The 21,323-nt window shown below is 43.0% G+C and overlaps 1 protein-coding gene across 7 annotated transcripts in view; it reads right to left on the bottom strand.

Moving 5' to 3' along the window:
- Positions 1–2,013: 2,013 nt before the first annotated feature.
- abcc3 (ATP-binding cassette, sub-family C (CFTR/MRP), member 3) overlaps positions 2,014–21,323 on the bottom strand; it is a 62,731-nt gene continuing 43,421 nt past the window's right edge. For 2 of the 7 annotated variants that reach the window (XM_014179583.2, XM_045710385.1), the window contains 23 exons: positions 20,940–21,117; positions 20,664–20,825; positions 20,056–20,148; positions 19,252–19,455; positions 18,891–19,037; positions 18,587–18,674; positions 17,996–18,062; positions 17,767–17,893; positions 17,195–17,371; positions 16,530–16,697; positions 15,416–15,599; positions 14,598–14,706; positions 13,250–13,406; positions 12,777–12,984; positions 10,830–11,143; positions 8,485–8,684; positions 6,853–6,979; positions 6,482–6,583; positions 5,726–5,872; positions 3,367–3,525; positions 3,123–3,289; positions 2,676–2,870; positions 2,014–2,517 (listed from right to left, as the gene is read on the bottom strand). In XM_014179583.2, coding sequence (XP_014035058.1) covers positions 2,406–2,517; positions 2,676–2,870; positions 3,123–3,289; positions 3,367–3,525; positions 5,726–5,872; positions 6,482–6,583; positions 6,853–6,979; positions 8,485–8,684; positions 10,830–11,143; positions 12,777–12,984; positions 13,250–13,406; positions 14,598–14,706; positions 15,416–15,599; positions 16,530–16,697; positions 17,195–17,371; positions 17,767–17,893; positions 17,996–18,062; positions 18,587–18,674; positions 18,891–19,037; positions 19,252–19,455; positions 20,056–20,148; positions 20,664–20,825; positions 20,940–21,117 — 3,592 coding nt within the window. In that variant the 3' untranslated portion in view covers positions 2,014–2,405. Of the gene's footprint in view, positions 2,518–2,675; positions 2,871–3,122; positions 3,290–3,366; positions 3,526–5,725; positions 5,873–6,481; positions 6,584–6,852; positions 6,980–8,484; positions 8,685–10,829; positions 11,144–12,084; positions 12,396–12,776; positions 12,985–13,249; positions 13,407–14,597; positions 14,707–15,415; positions 15,600–16,529; positions 16,698–17,194; positions 17,372–17,766; positions 17,894–17,995; positions 18,063–18,586; positions 18,675–18,890; positions 19,038–19,251; positions 19,456–20,055; positions 20,149–20,663; positions 20,826–20,939; positions 21,118–21,323 lie in introns of those variants that run through there. The other 5 variants (XM_014179584.2, XR_006762610.1, XR_006762609.1 and 2 more) reach the window with 5 other exon arrangements.

Genomic DNA, 21,323 nt, shown 5'->3' with positions numbered 1-21,323 from the left:
TTTGATCCCAGATAAACTTCTTGCTTTGTCACCACTTCACTTGAGTTGTTTTCAATCTTGATCTCACTTCTGACTCTAGTGCCTGAGGTGTAATCTCTGTGGTGGGTAGCGAGGAGTGGAGTTCCAAACCAGCTTCTCTCTCATGTGGTTTTGCCCTATAGGCTGAGACGTTACTCAGCATCCTGATTCCTGGCACCCTGAGCTCATCCATCGTCAGCTAAACCAATCACCTGTCAGCGTTTGGTGTGGCTTTTCTGCCCTTAGGCACAGATCTAGGATCAGTTTACTCTCCCCAAATCTTTAGCATAACAATTAGTGGGAGAAGCTCTGGAAGCAACTTCATCCTGAGTGACCACATCAACCATCCATCACACTGCAGCAGTCATGACTAAGGTTAATTATAAAAGAGTAAAAATAGCAGCTGAGCTCTCAGGATGATTGTGGGACAGATTCACTTTCATTGCGCAAATATACTTAATGAAATGCTTGACATTTCAAATGACTGTTTATGTTTATTGGGTTATTTTCTGCATTCAAGACAATACTGCTGCGGAGTCTTTAAAGGGTAAATGTGGTCCTTTGTGGCTCAGTTGGTAAGCACGTGACACTAGCAACGCCAAGGGGGAACATTTCAGTTGAATGCACTCAGTTGTACAACTGACTAGGTATCCCCCTTTCCCTTACTCAGACAACACCAGCTCCCATCAGTACTGAAGCCTGAGTCTGTGAGGAATGATGTAGCGTGATTTAAGATCCCCCTCTAGTGCTTAGATGAAGTAACTTTAGCATGAATGTATTTACCTCACTGGTCGCCAACCCTGGTTCCGGAGAGTTACAAGGTGAGAAGGCTTGGATAATACCTTTTGACGCTAAAATTAATCAAACTATCAATTATGATGGTGGTTTTGGCACCACTACTTCACCTTTGAGTGACAACAGCCTCTCACTTTGCTTGTAACAAGGAGTCCATTGTACTAGTCAGTGAGATATTCCATGCAGAAGGCTTATAGGTTCGCTAAAATTTCAATGTTAATCTAGGCCAGGGCTATTCAACTGGCAGCCCGCGGCCAGATCCGCCCCGTTTTATTAATTTAGACTGGCCTTTTGATCAATTCTGAACATTAATAAAATATCTGCAAAAAAATCCCCGCCAAAATCCTAAATTCAGTGCCAAAATGATAAGCACTTTGGTGGTTGTCTATACTGTAGCTTAGTGTTTTGCGTTTTCTAGAGCACATGTGGCATGTTGATTATTTTTCCTTCATATACATTTGGCTCTAGCTTTTGAACGGTGTAAGCTACAACATATTAGGACCCCATTTCTGAAAGCTATGACTCTCAGGAACATGTACCTGCCTTCTGTTCCCTTCTCTGATGCTCACACGGACTCTTTAGAAGGGAGGTTGACAAAAAAATGCACCTAATGACTGAGGGAGATGAAATCAAAGCATACTCCCGTAAGACTGGACTTTGGAATTACCTGATTTAACATACCTTTGTTATTTATTGAGATGCTTAGTTTTCAGATGATTTTAAAATGACCTAATTACTTAAGAAACTTTTAATAGTTGTTGAATTAATAAATAAAACGCAAGCTTTGCGCCTTTTTCTTTTTCAATGATGATAAAATTCGGATTTTCGTAAAAACATTCAGCAACATTTAATTTGTAGAAAAGTGCTTTATTGGTGTGTTGCTTTTTTTATACAGTTCTTCCATAATAATAATCTCTGGTCCACGTAAGAATATAGTTGAATAGATGTAGGCCATACGTTCTATGTATGTATGCTCTGTTGTGTTGACAGGCCATATTTATCAAACCTTAATCCACACCATGAGTCCTGTTAATTCCTATCTTTCAGCTAAATGTTCTACATACTTAATATTGTTAACCTCCTACATTGCTAACTATGTTGTGGTTGTAGCGTAGGCTATACCAGAGTAGTTAACATGTACTATGATCATAAATGTATATAATAAATTAAATGCTTCACAAAAACATCTAGAAGGCAGTCTTAATGTCTTTCTTTTTTTAATAAAGGCATTACCGTCTCTCATATTTTGGTAGTACAGAATTCAAGTTTTTACAGATTTGGTTCACAAAGGAATCACACGTTGAACAGAGCAAACTTCCCAATCAGACAACTCTTAATAATAAAAAGTATAGCTTAAATAATAAAAATGATACAGTACAAAAATAGCTGGATTCATCCTGAAACTCACTTGTGGAAATTACAGTGACACAGTTTTTCTGTCTTTTCTTTTTTAGAAAAAGTAACATTATCCTGGTTTTGCAGCGGACTGCAGAGTATAAAAGGATACATTCACTGGCGCTCTGTGTTCTGACACAAGGCACTATAGGTTTTATGTAGGTACAGGGCTGTGTGTGTGTAGAGGAGAGGAAGTGCTATTGTGCCAGTCCTGCATCTTTAGCCATACCATAGAAGATTCCTCTCCGGAATAAGAGGTTTGTAGGAGTGTCAAATTCAGCAATCTGTCCCTTGTCCAAGACCAGCACTCTGCAAAGAGGTGAAGAGGGGTTAGTAGAATGTTTCATAACTTTATTAGGTTTCTGGAGAGAATAACACAATAACATGTAATCTTAGATAAAAATATGTATTTCTATGTCTGTCTGTCAGTATATGTGTGTGTGCATGTGTTATGTATTGTTCATTACCTAGTATAGTCCATGATGGTGTTGAGTCTGTGAGCGATGGTGAAGACGGTGCAGTCCTCAAACTGTGTCCTGATGGTTGACTGGATGAGGTCGTCGGTCTCTAGGTCGATGGCAGCTGTAGCTTCATCCAGGATCAGGATCCTTGTCTTCCTCAGAAGAGCCCTGGCTAAACACACCAGCTGCCTCTGGCCCACACTGAACACACACAAAGGCATTACATTATTTTTCAGAAGAGTAAAATATGAAAGATATAAAAATCTAAAAGAAATATTCAGAGAAGGAATACGTTAAGAGAAAATTCTAATAAAGACATGTTGGTATTCCACATGTTTTCAGTGTTTAATTCCCACCTGAATATACAGGTAAAGGCCTTGTACAGGTGCAAACATGTGTGAATGCAAATAGGTATCAAAGCATGCAGTTGTTAAGTGGTTAGGATTAGGTTACCTAAGGTTCTCTCCTCCCTCTGAACACTCCAGCTCCAGTTTAGCCGGCTGGTTGCTGACAAACTTGTTGAGGTGGGATAGTTCCAGAGCCTTCCATACCTCACCGTCACTGTACTTCTCAAAGGGGTCCAGGTTCATCCTAAGACTGCCAGAGAACAGCACAGGCTCCTGGGGAGGGAGAGAGGGTAGTGAAGGTGGAGGTGAGGACGGTGTAGGGTGTGTGTGTGTGTTGTGTGTGTGTTTACCTGTGGTATAATGGTGAGTTTAGATCTCAGGTCATGCAGTCCTATCTCTGATATCTTGACCCCGTCGATGGTGATCTCTCCCCCTGCCGCCTCCAGAAGTCGAAACAGGCACAGTGTCATAGAGGACTTACCAGCCCCAGTACGACCCACGATACCTATCTGTAAGGCACACACAAGGCAACTGTTAAATGGGTAATAACTACTGTCCCCCCTCACACCTACGCTGCTGCTATAATGATTATTGATGAGATGTATTACTACTGCTACGCTGCTGTTCATTTATTTCCATTACCATTAGTATCTATTTATCCTGCTACTGGTCACTATTACTCCCGTTTACATGTATGCAGTGCATTCAGAAAGTATTCAGACCTCTTTACTTTTTCAACATTTTGTTACGTTACAGCCTTATTCTAGAATTTATTAAATTGTTTTTTTCCCCTCATCAATCTACACAAAAAACGGAAACATGACATTTATATAAGTATTCAGACCCTTTACTCAGTACTTTGTTGAAGCACCTTTGGCAGTGATTACAGCCTCGAGTCTTCTTGGGTATGACGCTACAAGCTTGGCACACCTGTATTTGGAGAGTTTCTCCCATTCTTCTCTGCAGATCCTCTCAAGCTCTGTCAGGTTGGATGGGGAGCATCGCCGCACAGCTATTTTGCACAGTATATCCGTCTATCATATCTACACTGTCACTCTTGCACACATACTCACCCACCCACCACTTATGCTGCAGCCATACTGTTTACTATTATTTATCCTGATACCGGTCACTTTCTCATAATCCCTGCCTACACGTATATAGCCTCCTCTCTTATTTTTTGTGTTTTCTTTATTATATGAATTTTGTATTTTTTTTGTTACACTATTTTGATATGTATTACTGCAATGTTGGGTAGAGCTGACAAGTTAAGCATTTCACTGTACTTGTGCATGTGACAATAAAACGTGAACATTTCCTGCCTTTCTAGGGAGTTTTTCCTAGCCACTGTACTTCTACATCTGCATTGCTTGCTCTTTGGGGTTTTAGGCTGGGTTTGTGTATAAGCACTTTGTAATATCAGCTGATGTAAAAAGGGCTTTATAAATACATTTGATTTGAATGAAAACCTGCAAAAAAACTGCACGCTGGAGACGCTCCCATACTCAGTGTAGTTCATCGTAGTTCACCAGTCTCAATTCAAATACTGCTTCCAGATAAATAAAGGTTAAATCATTTTTTTCTGGATATCTGCATGCTCGATAAACACATCAGTGCCAGCTCTGATAAAGTTAATAGAACTTTATCTGTGTATAAAATGTGTATGAAATGTGATGGCTGGAGTACAGCGTTCTTTCATGGGGGTACATTCTATAAAATAGTGTGTTAAACAAGCATTTAACTTGTTCTGATTGCTTCATATGCCAATGTTTTTCACCCCAAAATGAACATCTGCCAGGTGTTTTCGTGGTGTCAAGTTTCTCTGTTCGTTTGTGACTAAAATGAAAGCCTTATTGCAGCATCTGCAGTACCAGTCAAAAATGTGGACACACCTACTCATTCCAGGGTTTTTCTTTATTTCTTTTATTATTTTCTACATTGTAAATATGGAATCATGTAGGAACCAAAAGAGTGTTAAAAAAATCTGAATATATTTTACATTTGAGCCAACTGATTGGCTCAACTTATCATCTGCAGCAGAGGTAACTCTGGGTCTTCCTTTCCTGTGACGATCTTCCTGAGAGCCAGTTTCATCATAGTACTTTATGGTTTTTGCAACTGCACTTGAAGAAACTTTCAAAGCTCTTGAAATTTTCCAGAATGACCGACCGTCATGTCTTGAAGTATTGATGGGCTGTCAGTTCTCTTTGCTTATTTTATCTGTTCTTGCCATAATATGGAGTTGGTCTTTTACCAAATAGTGCCATCTTCTGTATGCCACCCCTACCTTGTCACAACACAACTGATTGGCTCAAACGCATTAAGGACACAAATGGACTTTTAACAAGGCACACCTGTTAATTGTAATGCATTCCAGGTGACTACCTCATGAAGCTGGTTGAGAGAATGCCAAGAGTGTGCAAAGCTGTCATCAAGGGAAAGAGGGGCTACTTTGAAGAATCTCAAATCAAAAAATATATTTTGATTTGTTTAACACTTTTTTGGTTACTACATGATTCCATATGTGTCATTTCATAGTTTTGATGTCTTCACTAATATTCTACAATGTAGAAAATAGTAAAAATAACGAAAAACCCTTGAACGAGTAGGTGTGTCCAAACTTTTGACTGGTACTGTATGTCATGTTTAATGTGCTTGTTTTCCCTCATCAGTCTACAGAATCAAGGCCTATATGTCAGTTGTGCTCACCTTCTCTCCTCCTTTGACACTGAGGGTGAGGTTCTTAAGGACCAGCTCCAGTCCCTCTCTGTACCTCACGCTGTAGTCACTGAACTCTACGTTTCCCTGGGACGGCCAATCAGACGAAGGCTTCTTGTCCTCCACCTCCCATGGGGCCTAGCAACATACACATTTATACACAACAATAAGCTTGATACACACTTGAAATTCTGTCCACATCTGCAGAGGTTAAGACAGCCATATTTCATAAACAAACACACATGCACATACTGTAGCATAGAGTAACACTATAAACTCAATCACATGATCAGTAAAGAGGGTGGCATATTTGTTGTGTGTAATAAACAAAGTGGTCTGAAATGTACAGTATACTAGTGCCCAGCCGCCCAACATCAAAGGTAGGCCTTATATGGCACATAATAGCCAAGTTATAGATGTAGTTATACTTTTACTAGTCTTTTATGGTTGTAATTGTGAGTTTGACTTGGCAGCCAAACAGTCAAAGGAATGTGTAAATTCCAGATTTTTTATGGATTATTTTCCTGGAAAACAGCATGACCAATGTTTCTCTAATAAGAGCAAATAAAACACACTTCAAGTGCCAATTTATGAGAGAAAAAAAAAGTGGTCAGTAAATAACAAACAGCAGGCCACAACAACACTTCCACTGTCGCTTTGCCTTGTACTTATGAGCGATTAGACCTGGTTCATTTCCATATGTAATGTACCATTCTAGTAAGCATCGTGTGTATGTATTTTTTGTACCTCAGTCTTGGTCTCGGAGTACTCCTTGACTCTCTCCACGGCTACGATGTTGCTCTCCAGATCTGACGTCATCCTCACCATCCAGTTCAGTGACATGGTCACCTGTTACAAGGAAAACATAGTAGCATGAGAGACGCTTATGGGACAAAACACACGCCCGCCGTTAAGCCATCAGTCTGAAGTGTCCACACTTGCGTCGCTGAATAGCTATCTTTGGGGGGGTTCGAGCCTCGGTATAAGCTGAATTAGGAAGAAGCAGTAGTCGCCAAGCAGGCAGCGTGACGTCCTTAACACTACAGAATCACAGTGGCAAGCAATGGGCACCATTTGCAGCAGACAGTTAAACGGACAGTAGATATGTTGTACTGTACCAGTAGAGCGTAGGACACAGAGAGTCCCACCAGTCCAGGGTTGAGCTTGTCTTTCCCGATCACAGCAAACAGAGCAGCAAACAGTACGATGCAGTTCCCAATGAACTCTATACGCACCCCTAACCACCTACACACACACACACACAAGACACAGTTAGAGCATCGCTGACGCACAGTGTGTTTCTACACAGTAGTTACACTCAACCTGCCTATGTAACTATACTGAAAACAAATATGAAACGCAACATGTAAAGCTCAGGAGGTTGGTGGAACCTTAATTGGGGAGGATGGGCTCATGGTAATGGCTGGAGCGGAATCAGTGGAATGGTATCAAATACATCAAACATGGTTTCCATGTGTTTGGTGCCAATCCATTCGTGCCGTTCCAGCCATTATTATGAGCCGTCCTCCCCTCAGCATCCTCCACTGATGAAAAGTGTTGGTCCCATATTTATGAGCTGAAATAAAATATAATTTTCCATATGCACAAAAAGCTTATTTCTGTTAAATTGTTTACATCCCTGTTAGTTAGCATTTCTCCTTTGCCAGGTGTACCTTGTGCTTGGGACAATAAAAAGACACTCTAAAATGTGCAGTTTTGTCACAAAACACCACAGATGTCTCAAGTTTTGAGGGAGCGTGCAATTGGCATGCTGAGTGCAGGAATGTCCACTAAAGCTGTTTCCAGACAATTGAATGTTCATGTCTCTACTATAAGCCGCCTCCAATGTCTTTTTGAGTATTTGGCAGTACGTGTCCAACCAGCCTCACAACTGCAGACCATGTGTAACCACACCAGCCCAGGACCTTCAGATCCGGCTTCTTCACCTGCGGGATCATCTGAGACCAGCCACTCGGACAGCTGATGAAACTAAAACATATTTTGGTCTGTAATAAAGCCCTTTCGTGGATAAAAACTCATTCTGATTGGCTGCGCCCCTACCCAGTCATGTGAATTCCATAGATTAGGACCTAATGAATTTATTCCAATTGACTGATTTCCTTCTATGAACTGTAACTCAGTAAAATCGTTGAAACTGTTACATGTAGCGTTTATATCTTTGTTCAGTATACATTACCATGCAACTACATCGATTAGATACAGTATTAGGAGCACTTATTGTAAAGTGGGACACTCATGTTTTATGTACTTTGCGATGGAACGTGTATGTGTGCCTGTTGAGCATGCTTTCAACATGAGCACCAGTCAGTGGCTATGTTCCAATCCTCAAAATCCAATGGACAGACAAACACTGTACACTGAATTAAACAGTCATTTTGAAGAGAGAATCCTAGCACCCTTGGGATTATTACCAAGACCCTTCAGATCAGAGCAGTAGCCAAAAAAGGGAGCGAGGAAAGGAAGCAAATTAAGAATTTTACATTGGAGTCATTTAGCAGACGCTCTTATCCAGAGAGACTTACAGGAGCAATTAGGGTTAAGTGCCTTGCTCAAGGGCACATCAACATATTTTCCACCTAGTCAGCTCAGGGATTCAAACCAGCGCACTTTCGGTTACTGACCCAACAATCTTAAGGCTAGGCAACCTGCCGCCCCAAAGGCAATTGAAACACAGCCACTGTCCTCCAGAGTCCATAGTGAATGTACAGTAAGAGATAGACACCACCTACCTGTTGGACACTATACCAGGGTAGTAACTCTTTTGGTTCTCATCCACCTTCATGTCACTCATTAGTACAAAGGCATTGTGTCTGCCGTAGGCTCTGATAATACTTGAGCCAGTGACGGTCTCAGAGAAATGGGAGTATATGGGAGACCTGCTGACCGACTCCAGCCGCTTTAACTGCCGAGATGTGGCCACATAAAATCTCTACAGCCGTGGGGAAGAGAGACGAACAACGCATTATATAGTTACTGAACACTGGGATACAAGCTGTGACAGTAAGCAACTAGGAAGCGCACACTGCAGTAACACACTATATATAGTAAGGTCAGGGTTCACAAAACATCTGCAGAGTTCCTTTGGACAGACTAATAGAGTAATAGATTCCTTTCATAGTGATAGATATATTTAATATTCATATTTAGCTAGCGTTTACATTAATTATCATAATGCCAGTTCTTGAACTCTGCGGATGCTCTTTCCACCCGGCCCATTCTACGAAATAAGGTATATTTAATTTGATTATCAAATCAATTTATAAATCATCCAGTACTAAACATATTTGATTCCATTTCATAAATCAACACTTCAATTTCCATTAGTGCTTAAATGCCATCATAATATTGGCTTTTAAACACTAACACATTATTAAGGTCAAACTCATACATATAGAATGATTAAAAGTCCCAGTGAGTAAGAAATACCCATTTTTTTTCAGTGATTGAGAGACACATGGAGAAGGTAAATAAAAGACAATGCAGATAAATCAAAAAGGAGAAGGAATATATGCGGATGTTAGATGATGGCGACCCAGTTAACAGCATTGCAGTTCCAGTTAGCAGGCGACTCAGAGGCACATGTGAACACACAGAACCCTGCTTACATTCACCGTAAAGAACTAGTTTCAAATGTCTCCCCGACAGAAACATATAGAGCCCGACCAATGGTTTTTTGGGTCAGATTCTGATTTATTAGGGGACAAAACATACCGATCTGTCTGCCGATCACATTTTTACTCACTGAATTTGCATAAATTGCCATTCTAAAGTGCAATTGTCCAATAACTATGCTTCAAATGTTGATTTCACACATCGTGACAAGAATGTATGCAAATATGTCCCCTCGTTCTGAGAATGGCCGCATTTGTTCAGAAAAGCATGAGATTTAAAAATCCTTTTTACTGAATATCGGTTAACGGTTGAATTATCGTCTGATAACGATATAGCGGTAAAAGGCCAATATCGGCCGATAATATCGGTGAACTGATATATCGGTCGGGCTCTAGAAATATATCAGTTTTCCAACTTCTGGAAACTGCTAGCTACTGTACAATCGTTAAAGGAAATTATGACCAAGCACAAGCCCCAATAGCCCTCAGCGAAACATCCAAATGCAGATACTACAAACTAAACTATTTTTCGGTCGGGATCACGTAATCTCTTTAGACCTTCTCAATCAAACTGATTGGAAGGTGGAAAGGAGGTGATTGCAGGTGCTGGAGCCAGGACATGGTGCATTTCAAACGGATGAAAATCAGATCAAGAGCAGTCTTGTCAATTGACGCTCAACACATTCTATCATTGACCAGCAATTTGAAGAAACCTTGTGGCTCCTATCAAGTGTCGTAATTTTGTGGGCGAAATCTCCAGACGCAGAAAAAACACACACATTACAAAGCCATAGGGACCTTAATAAGCCAAACCATCTTAGTGAGTTAGTAGTAGATAACATGATAGCCAAAACAGTTATTCACAACAAATGGATGCTAAATGGATGTTGGATGATTTGAAGTTTAACTGATTAGGATGAGTTATAAAACGGCGGAATGAACATTCAGCAACCATGATGACACGATAATGCCTATTCCCCCCCCCACACACACACACACTACAGTATTCACTACAGATACCGAACGGCTGCTCACCATCTACCCTCAGTTGTTTGCCGGCACTGATTCAGTCAAATTCAAAGTTCTGTGCATCGAATGATCATAGTGAAGCCAAGTCAATGGAATAGCAACAATGTTGGTTCTAATGCCATATGTTGAGGTTCCACATCCATATACCCTGGGGTGGTGTGGACTAGAAGAACAGCCGTTCCACACAAACCAAACAACTAGAGATTGGAGCCTTAGCCGACAGACTAAACCTCCACTCGCTAGTCTGCTACTGTATCTACCCACCAAGCAAACCCCACTGCCACTATAACACTAAGACAACGAGAATGATGGTCACATCTACCACAGCAAACTGCACACACACAACAGCAGCAATCTACCAGCCCCCCCACACACACACACACACACACACACACACTGTATTAGAGTTATTAAATGAGTTGTGTCCTATTTACCTGGACCCACCAATAGAACACCGTTAACGGCACTACGACTAGTAGGAACAGAGGGGTGAGGGCAGAGCATACGATCAGCACATTCACTGTGTACCAGAAAGTGCGCATCCATATGTCAATATTGTCTGGGATGTGCGAGTCTATAATGTCCACGTCTTTGCTGAAGCGGTTTAGTACGCGCCCCGTGGGGGTGCTCTCGAAGAAGCCCTGGGGTGCCCTCAGCACCCCCTGGAGCATGTAGAGGTGCATGAGTTTGGCTGCCCGCAGCATGCTGTAGGCCTTGGACAGCAGACAGTTGGCCAGCAACAGCACACCTGGGAGAGGGGGGAGGGGCACAGGTGACAACCACACTACTGTTAATTGGATCTCTCTCTCTCCCTCTCCCTCCCACTGGTATAGAAGCCTTTGGCAGTATAGAGTAATGACCCAAATATTCACTTCCTGGGTCAAACACTAAAAGCAGGGCATGGAAACCCTGCATACCAATACCCTGTAGAGTCGGACAAGAAACAAAAGACCTCAAACTCTCTAATGTGCGGATGGATACCTGTAGCATCAGACTACTACTTGCCTTTCCATTCATTCACCGCCAGAGGGCAGCAGCACACCAGAGTTCTCATCTTTCCTGTAAGAACAAACCTAAAACCCTCACCTTTAGATTAGGTCTAGGGGCAACTTCATCCTACGCCACTCTAGTCTAAATCTATGTTCTCCAGCTACAATACATTCTCCACTGTGTCCCTGAGAAGGATGTTGGGTGGTAAAGAAAGCACAGTAGTGTTCTGAGCTCTCAGCTTGATCGCCTCAAGAGGACCAGAGTAAACAAACACAACAAGATCAGCTGAACTGAAGCCTCCTTCACTACTGTGTGTACACAGCACCGGCTGTGGGTGAACCAACCCTGCTGTGTGTGTCTGCGTGTGTGGGTAAACAGGCTGCAGGCAGGGCAGGAAGTGCTATAGGGCCGCTGAGAGGGAGAGAGAGACAGTTAGGGGAGAGGAGACAGGGAGGAGAGCAAATGCTCAACAGATAACAGGAACACAAAAAGCTGCAGAGAAAAAAAAAGCCAAAGGTCACAGAAACTGCTCCCACCAATCAGGGTGCTGCATGCTGCATTCAGGAACGTAAGCAACCCAGTTTGGCACAAATTCAAATGAAAAGGAGGGGGAAAAAAATAAGTATTACTTGACACCATAAACTCCTGCCCTAGAGAGTAGAGCAACCAACCATTAGCTCTTCAGAACAGAACCAATACCTGGACAAAGATGTATATGAAAGCCAGCGGGGCTATGACCACGGCGAAGATGGGGGTGCTGGTCACTATGACTATCATGGTGGAGAGAGAGGAGAAGAAGGTCCCGAGGAACATGAGAACGGTAGAGGGCAGGGCCTCGTCGATGACGTAGATGTCCTTAGAGAAGCGGTTGATGACCCTGCCTATGGGGGTGGTGTCAAAGAAAGACTGGGGTGTGTGAAACTTGTTGTCCAGGAGGGCATAGTGGAGCTTCCTGGCTGCTCCGATGTTTCCCATGGCCAGGGTGAAGGAGGAGACCATGACCAGGAGCCCTGAGAGGAAGGGAGGAGGAAGAGAGGGAGGGAGCGGGGAGAGGAGGGTTGAGGAGGCAGTGGGTTCTGTATGTGTCCGCGCTCGTGAATGCAGAGATCCTTTTCAATTTCATTCAAATCAAGCTCCCAGAGTTACTGGAAAAGGACCTGAGGTGTTGAGGAGAAGGTCCTCACACAAGACCAACCACTCATAGTTAGCGTCATACAGTAATAAAGTAAAACATACAATTGTCATATACACAGCAAAATCTACAACAACAAAACCTCTTTGGCACAAATGACCCAAACACCACAGACAAATTGTATTATTGAATACTTTCAGTCATCTTAAGGTGGATAGGTATCCTTATCCTAAAGGTACTGAACAGCAGGTCTCCTCACCTTGTGCCATGCCCAAAGCAGCATACACCCCCACCCTCATGCTGACATTCTCCTGGGTCACGTTCTGAGCTGCGTCATTGGTCCACTGGCTCAGCCAGACGTTGGCTCCGATGGCGGCAGCACTCTGGCAGCCGTACAGGAAACAGATGAAGAGGGACAGCAGAGGCCCTACTGCCTTGGCATACTCCCAGAACACCTTGCTCTTCACCTGAGGACAGGGAGGATAGGGCAGTTAGAGGTCAGGGGTTAGAGATCAGTGGCTCTAAAGCTTTGGAATACTCCCAGAACACCTTAATCTTCACCTGAGGAGAGGGAGGAGACAGAGGTTAAAGGTCAGTGGTAAGAGGTTAGACGTCAGAGGCCGTACTCTCTCGGAATACACCCGGAACAACTTCACCTGGGGGTAGGAGAGAGTAGAAGTCTACATCTTCAATCAAGTTTACTAAACTATGTATGCCCATAGCTCTACTCACCCTGCCTGTCTCAGCGGTCTCTGCCTGGATGAGTTTCTCCACCTTGGGTAGTTTCTTCTCTGGGTCAGACTCGGCATGCTTCCTCTCGCTGCACAGACGCTTCCGGACAGACCTGCTCTTTGGGTTCTCCAGGTCCCCTGAGATGATGCTGATCTGCCTGCAGGGAGGGAGGAAGTGATTGATCAGTCAATCAATCATTGTGTATATCACACATTTGAAAAAAGTGCTTGACAGCAACTCAAGTCCAAAGCCCCATAAAATATGGCATTTATCTATTAAAGAGGTGGTAAAACATACCGTAGAACTTTTAGCTAAATAAACAATCCCCTGCATATTAAGCGATGGGCTTGCAATTTGAAACACTGCATTTTTACCAGATAAAATGGTTCAATCAAACAACACTTCAAACTTTTCCCCCTGTCAGCTAGGGTGAGCACATGCTCCGGATTGTACGGGACAGTCCTGCATTTTGGCCCTTTGTCCCGCAACCAAACAATCATGTCCTGCATTTTATCAACAAATTAAAAAGCCAGTAATTTACAAAAAAAAAGGTTGATTTGGCCCATATTTCAGTCAGACTTCCCATTCATTTGATAAGAATTGACATTCCAACCTGCCTCTTTTGCAGTCACATTGCGCTTAAATGCTTATGACAAGATATATACCATAAGGATGTGGTACTGATGATTACTTCTCCAGTCAGTGTTGAGATCTGATATTCTGCGCAGTGCAAGATGAGACGCCAATGTCATATCGTCAACCAATCACATTTGTCAAATCTTTTCAGGCTAAATTCCAGCGGACAGTTATAACTACTTACAAAAAGTGTGCCTCTAATAAAGAGCTAAAAAAGTCAGTCAATAGCTGTATTAGACAGAAAGATATAAGTTAACTTGTGAGGCTCTCCATGCTCATTAGTTGCTCATTCAACATATTTGCTGCTACTTCACTCAATCTCGTTTTAAAAGTCTCCCTTCCTAATTGTTGTACATTCCCTGAGACCAACCAGAAACATTTCCTTGGACAAATATTCCTAGATTTTCATAACAATCACACGTGGTCTCTCATTTCTGCATCACCACATTTTAGACGAGTCAAAAGAGGTACGCTTCAATTCATTCGCTTAGTGCAGCGGGAGGGGGATTTTTGTCCGGGGGAGGTGCTCCCGTTGACCCGCATTTGGGTTTTTTAAATGACCCTACTGACACATTTTATAAAACATTGCAAATTGGAATGCAAAATGTCAGAATTGCCGCAGCAAAATCAGGCATTTTGGCCAGCAACTATCACAAAAAAACTCAGAAGAATCCTGCCAGCCTTATGAACTGTTACAGAGACTTATAAGTACCTTATGAACTGTCTCTTTGCCTCATTGACCACTGGTTCGTTGTCCACCATGTCTGTATGGTTGCTAAGGGCGTCGTCAGGGAAGTCTTCTTCATCGTCAATCAAAGCCTCTGTGGGTGTTGAGTCAGTGTTACCGTGGTAATTATGTAGCAGGTGTACACACTCCTATAGGTGTAGGGCAGGGACAGCCAACTCTCCTCCTAGAGAGCTACTGGGTAGTTAGGGTTTTGTTCCAACCCTACTCTAACAAACCTGAATCAGCTAGTAGCTTGCACACCCAGTAGCCTTCAAGGACACATATTGGCACGCACTGGTGTAGGGGGAACAGTGGAACCCCAAGGGCATTAACATCAATAGCATCTGCCCTTCTGCTTTAGCACTCAAATTCAAATCTGGACCTTGAAGCCAGTTTCACTGCTTTTCTTCATTCTTCCCCTCTAATCAGAGACCAATTTAAACGTGGGACCGCTTACGGAAGCCCGTCGGAGCGGGGACAGGTCGCTGACTAGTGTTGGCAATTCAGCATGATACATGTCCATTGGGGTGGGGGCAGGGTAAAAATGTCCATTGAGATGGGAGGGGGGTTAATATGATAACATACAACTACACATAAGAAAACATTTGAATACATGTGAAGTATTCCAAAGACATGTTCTCACATGATTTCACGTGACCAAAAATGTACGCGGTTTTTCTTTAAGGGACACTAAGTGGGTGCAATTAATTACCAGGTGGAAGTAGAACGGAAAACCAGCAGTGCTACAGACATCGTAGGGTAAGATTAAAATACCCCTGTGCTATAGTAACAGGTAGTTGTACCTGTTGCCTCGTCCTCCTCGATGATGTCCTCCAGGGAATAGTTCCTGAGGAACTCTGCGAACGCTCCATTCTGTTTGAGCAGCTCTTGGTATGAGCCCATCTCCGACACCCTGCCCTCCACCATCACCACTATGTTGTCCACCTGCGGCAGGAAGCTGATGCCGTGCGTCACCAGGATCCGCGTCTTGAGAGAAAAGAAAAGAGGATCTGTCATTAAGGCTGGGAATTGCCAGGGACCTCGCGATACTTTATTATCACGATACTTAGGTGCCGATATGTGTTGCGATTCTATACGTTTCACTATTCTATATGTGTTGCGATTCTATACGTTTCACTATTCTATGTGTTGCGATTCTAGACGTTTCACTATTCTATATTGCTATTGCGATTCGATACTGAGATTTTATTGCAATTCGATGTTCTAATAAATCTGCTTAAAACATGTTGACTCACCATTTAAAAAGAAGATGGAGAACAAACTATAGAAGGAGAAATACTTGAGCTAGAGAATTTATATTTGGAGTCTTTAAAAATAATAGTGATACTATACTGTATTCATTTTTCCCCCATCACTTACTGTCATGTCAGTTCAAGTATTCTTAGTGTTGCATATGCAGCAGGACAGTGAACATTCAAATATAGGAAGTGACACTCACTATAATAATGAAACAACCACAAACACATTGCACATGAAAGCCCCACCGAAGACGATGTGTATTACACATACTGAATTTACACACTCAAGTCTGTACATGAGTTTCTTATCAGCGCAATAAATTCGTACATTTGATACTAAACCAACAAGTAGAGGGTTGAAAACAATAAACCACAGATAAGAGCTACCATTTCCTCTATTGTAGGTGAGGACTCTTTAAAAAAAAAAAAAAGGGGTTTTACTATGTGAACTAGACAGAATATAGCTCATGTACTTGTCAGTTATGAGGAGATTCCCACTGGTGTCCTTTTTAACATGGCCATGTAGTGCCATACCACCAAATATTGTTGATAATGGACAAGATATCTAACCAGTTAATGTCTCTCTGCGATCACTCAGAATGTGTCTCTCTTCTTCTGTAGTGTATGGAGAACAGAGCAGAGTGACTCTGCTACTCACTTTGCCCTGCAGCGCCCCCTCTGGGCCAATGACGTGGTCGAAGATGTGTTTGGCCACGTGGGCATCCACAGCAGAGAGAGGGTCATCCAGCAGGTAGACGTCTGCCTCGTTGTACAGAGCTCTGGCCAGACTGACCCTCTGTCTCTGACCACCTGATAGGTTGATTCCCTGAGAGAGAGCGAGAGAGCGCGAGAGAGCGAGAGAAGAGAAAGTGAGGAGAAAGAGTGAGGAGAAAGAGTGAGGAGAAAGAGTGAGGAGAAAGAGTGAGGAGAAAGAGAGAGGAGAAATAGAGAGAGAAATAGAGAACGAGAAATAGAGAGAGGAGAGAAAGAGAAAGAGGAGAGAAAGAGAAAGAGGAGAGAAAGGAAAGAGGAGAGAAAGTGAAAGAGAGGAGAGAAAGAGTGGAGAGAAAGAGAGACAAAGAAGAAAAAGAAGAAAGAGGCGAGAGAGAGAAAGAGAGAGGAGAGAGAGAGTAGAGAAAGAGAGAGGAGAGAGAGTAGAGAGAAGGAGACAGACACAAGCAAATCACTGATCTCAAAATAAGTTGCTTTGTTTGAGACTTGAAGACTCATCTTAGCTCCCAGAACTGATGCCTTTAGTTGTGGGCTAACATGACCTTTAGCCCCCAAAAACTAACCAGGTTAGATTCTATTCCATCTCCCTACCTTCTCTCCGATCTCAGTCAGGTCTCCTCCAGGTAGTACTTCCAGGTCCTGGGTCAGAGCACAGGCCTCCAGACAACAGCGGTACTTCTGCTCGTTGTAGGCCTTGCCAAATAGGATGTTGTCTCTGAGAGTGGCATTCTGGATCCAGGCTTGCTGCGGGACGTAGGCCACCGAACCCTGAAAGGAGAGGAGGGAGAAAACTCAGTACAGCTGGGAGAGGAGGGAGAAAACTCAGTACAGCTGAAAACTACAACTGGACCCAAACAATCAGTCTATCAATCGTTCAATCAATCAATAAAGCAATTGACCCACTAATCAATTACTCAATCGAGCAAATGCCCCAGTAAAATCAAATCAACCAACCTTCAGCTAGCATTTTACATTTTAGTCATTTAGCAGACGCTCTTATCCAGAGCGACTTACAGTAGTGAATACATATATTTCATTTTCATTTCAAGCATTTTTTTTTGTACTGGCCCCCCGTGGGAATCGAACCCACAACCCTGGCATTGCACACACCATGCTCTACCAACTGAGCCACAGGGAAGGCTAATTGAATTCAGTGGACATACCCGTATAGAGATGTCTCCCTCCATTTTCTCCATCTCTCCCAGAAGAGCTGACACCAGAGAAGACTTTCCACAGCCGACATGTCCTACCACCGCTAGCAGTGAGCCCTGGGGCACCATCAGATTTATACTGACACACACACACACACACACACACACACACACACACAGTCAGTGCATTCTTTCCCTTGAATAGTTATTGTCCTTTACATGATGCAACTTGCCAACATACTTGTGTAGAGCAGGAGGATCTTGTTTTGCCCAGGTGAACTTCCCATTGACAACAGACACTGAGCTATCTGAAGGGGAGAATGCATTGCAGTTACAAAAACAGGAACCATGACACAGCATTACCAAACTGGTAAAAACACAGGGAGTTACAGAAGGAAAAGCAATGACTGTGGAATCCGTCCATCTAAATCCCTTAAGTCACCTCAACTTAAGAGTCTAAAATGTTATTATTACAAAAGCCAAGAGTAATGACGATGCAAAACTGAAATTGATTACATAATCCCTCATAGTTTCTATTGAAAACCTAACCGCCTACAGTAATGGCAGGCAGTGGTGCCATGGTAACGGCCCATGTGAGCATGACTCAGCAGTAACCATAGAAATAGGAATTAGAATAGTAATTTAATAGGATCTCTATGGCAGAAACATAGACAATTAGAATGCCTCAGAGGCCCCGTTCCATTAGCTTTCTTCTATACCACCCCTTCATGTCAGTGAAAACCTAAGGGGTATCAGAAGGGCCTAGGGGGTGAAATGAAACCAGCCCAGCCAAGTTTGGGGTGGTTCCTTCTTCAGCTGGTTCAATGTTCACCTGTGGCAGTGTTATTCCGGTCCACAGACTCTGGGTCCAGCTCATCATGACTCAGGAAGTCCTGGATACGCTTCAGGGACACGCTGGCCTTGGAGTAGCAACAGAGTCAACACAGGCACACAACGCAAAAGCATGCACAGCATCCACAGGAGGAATGAGAGAAGGAATAATAGGAGGAGTGAGGGAAAGAGGAATGAGAGAAGTAGGGGGAAAAGAAAGAGCGACAGATTGAAAAAATTGAGAGGAGTGAGACAAGGAGAGAAAAGAAGGAGTAAGAGAATGATAGAGGAGGAGAAGAGCCTACCTGTATGATACTGCTGATGACTTGGGGAAACATATTGAGAGGGAACCGTAAGATGTTGAACAGAGACAAAGATACAAAGGCTTTCTCCGCGTCCAAAATGTTATTTTTATCCACAGTCACATACACTGCAAACGTTGTCAAGGCAACCTGAGGAGACATAAAAAAAAGAAAAGCTTGGAAATAGATCCTCTGGACAGCTCATTGATCAGCAGCTTCCAGTTGTATTCTGTCCATCTAAAACAGCTGGCTAATAGTCAGAGTTAACCTTCCTTCCTCCATGCAAAGTGATATAGCGCATACAACAAGGATAATATAGGTGTGTGTGTGTGTGTGTGTGTGTGTGTGTGTGTGTGTGTCGTACTAGGAATGGTGCGCTGGTCCAGGCCATGGTAGACAGAGCACCGAGGTAGGCCGTCTTGCGGAGCACATTGAGCTCTTTCTGTCTGATCTCCAGAACCTTGTCTTTAAAGGAGCTCTCCCAGGCGTACAGCTTCAACACTTTGATCCCGTTCAGAATCTCGTTCATCAGTTTGATGCGAGCGTCCTTGTACTGCATCTGCTCCACCTTAAGAGACAACAGGAGGGAGGGGGGAGAGAGGGGAGGGGGAGGTGGGAGATATCCTCTGTCCATGTCAAAACAATGCTACTTTAGAGATGTAGACCGCTTGGCTGTCGAAACGTTGGTAAATAAATAAATAAATGCGTCAGATCTAACAGTGTATGCGGCTTTTCCTTTTCCTTTAAAATACTGTATTTTAACACTCGTTAAAAGAGGCTTTGATAGATGCTCAAAGACAAAGCACAAACATTTCAGAGCAAACTGACACACCACAAACAGAGTTTTTGAAGTACAGAGGCGCAAAAAACGTATAGAACACTTCATTCATCTTTCCACCCACAAGCCAACTAGTTTAAAGAGCAGCCTGCTCACTATAGTACAAACTCACAGGAGATCTTTACAGTGCTTTGGTGTTTGATCATGAGCATTTTTGTGGTAAAAAGTTGCACGTTTCTACTTTGACACACTTGGATGGGAAGCCGTTTGTTCAATCTATGAGACTTCATCTTAATTACAATCACCATCATCAACACCATCCTTCTAATCGTGATCGTCACCATGACTTCTACTCCATGTCAAACAATAAGCAGAGGGAGGTGTGTATACCTGGTAGGCTCGTGTCTTCACAGCGATGGCGGCATTTAAGGGGATCAGCAGGATCATCACAGCAACACCAGCCAGCACTGACGGACCCAGATTCTACCACACAGAGATAAGGCATGACCAATCAACACAGACACTGACCAAGGTTCTAGAAGAGAGAGGCAAGGTATTAGCAATCAAAATAAAAACAAGGCAGGATCAATCAACACAACAGAGATGGACCCCAGAAAGACCACATATGACTAATCAACACAGAGAGCAGGGGTGTAATTATTAGTCGGATTAAGTTGCAAAACTTTTAGTCTGTTACAAAATGTTTTGCGTCGGAAAAACGTTTACCGTTAACTTTAGGAACTAAACGGAAGCAAACGGAATGAAATGAAACGGGGGGGGGGGACCTAGAAACTCATTTTTGTTGCTAATTGTTTTCCGTTTTGAAGTAAACGGTTTCCCTTGCAAAACATTTTCTGTTGCAAACGGAATCCCACTAATGAATACGCTCCAGGCACAATCATTCTGGATCTCATCTCATTAGATCTATTCCCCATACAGTGCACTACTTTGGCTATGGTGGACTAATAAACCCACCGCCATGGAAAGAACCCACCCACCTGCCACAGGAAGTATAGTGCCAGTATGATCTGAAGTGGGGCGGACCACAGCATGTTGAGAAAGGTGGTGAGATCCATGAAGCGCTGAGCGTCCACTGACATCAGGTTGACTATCTCTCCCACTGTAGATGTACGTTTGGCCGCGTTAGTGATAATCAGAGACTAGGGAGAGAGAAAGGACAGAAGAGAAAGACAAAAATACTATTTTCACCACTGTAGTGTGTGTGTGTGTGTGTGTATATATGTGTGTGTGTGCATGCTTCTGCTTGTGTGTACCTTCCTGTAGATGGCTCCTATGATGGAGGTGCGGAGCCTCATCCCAGTGACGAAGCAGTACTGGAAGTGTTGGTGCAGAATGAGAGTCTGGAGGAAGGCTGCAAAGAACATGAGGAAGGCCAGGGCATATCCCCACCAGGTGGGAGCTCCCTTCTGCTTCGTGAATGAGATCAATAACCTGGAAGGAGGAGAGAGGAAGATGGGGGGGCGGGACAGGAGGAGAGAAAAAGATGGGAGTAGGTGTGTCCAAACTTTTGACTGGTACTGTATATATAAAATACAAGTCAAAAGTTTGGACACATCTACTCATTCAAGGGTTTTTATTTTTACTATTTTCAAAATTGTAGAATAATGGTTAAAAAATAAAAACGAATCAAATAGCAC

Source organism: Salmo salar, chromosome ssa28 (genome assembly GCF_905237065.1).
Source record: "Salmo salar chromosome ssa28, Ssal_v3.1, whole genome shotgun sequence".
NCBI lineage: Eukaryota > Metazoa > Chordata > Actinopteri > Salmoniformes > Salmonidae > Salmo > Salmo salar.
This window is presented reverse-complemented; position numbering and strand designations above follow the sequence as displayed.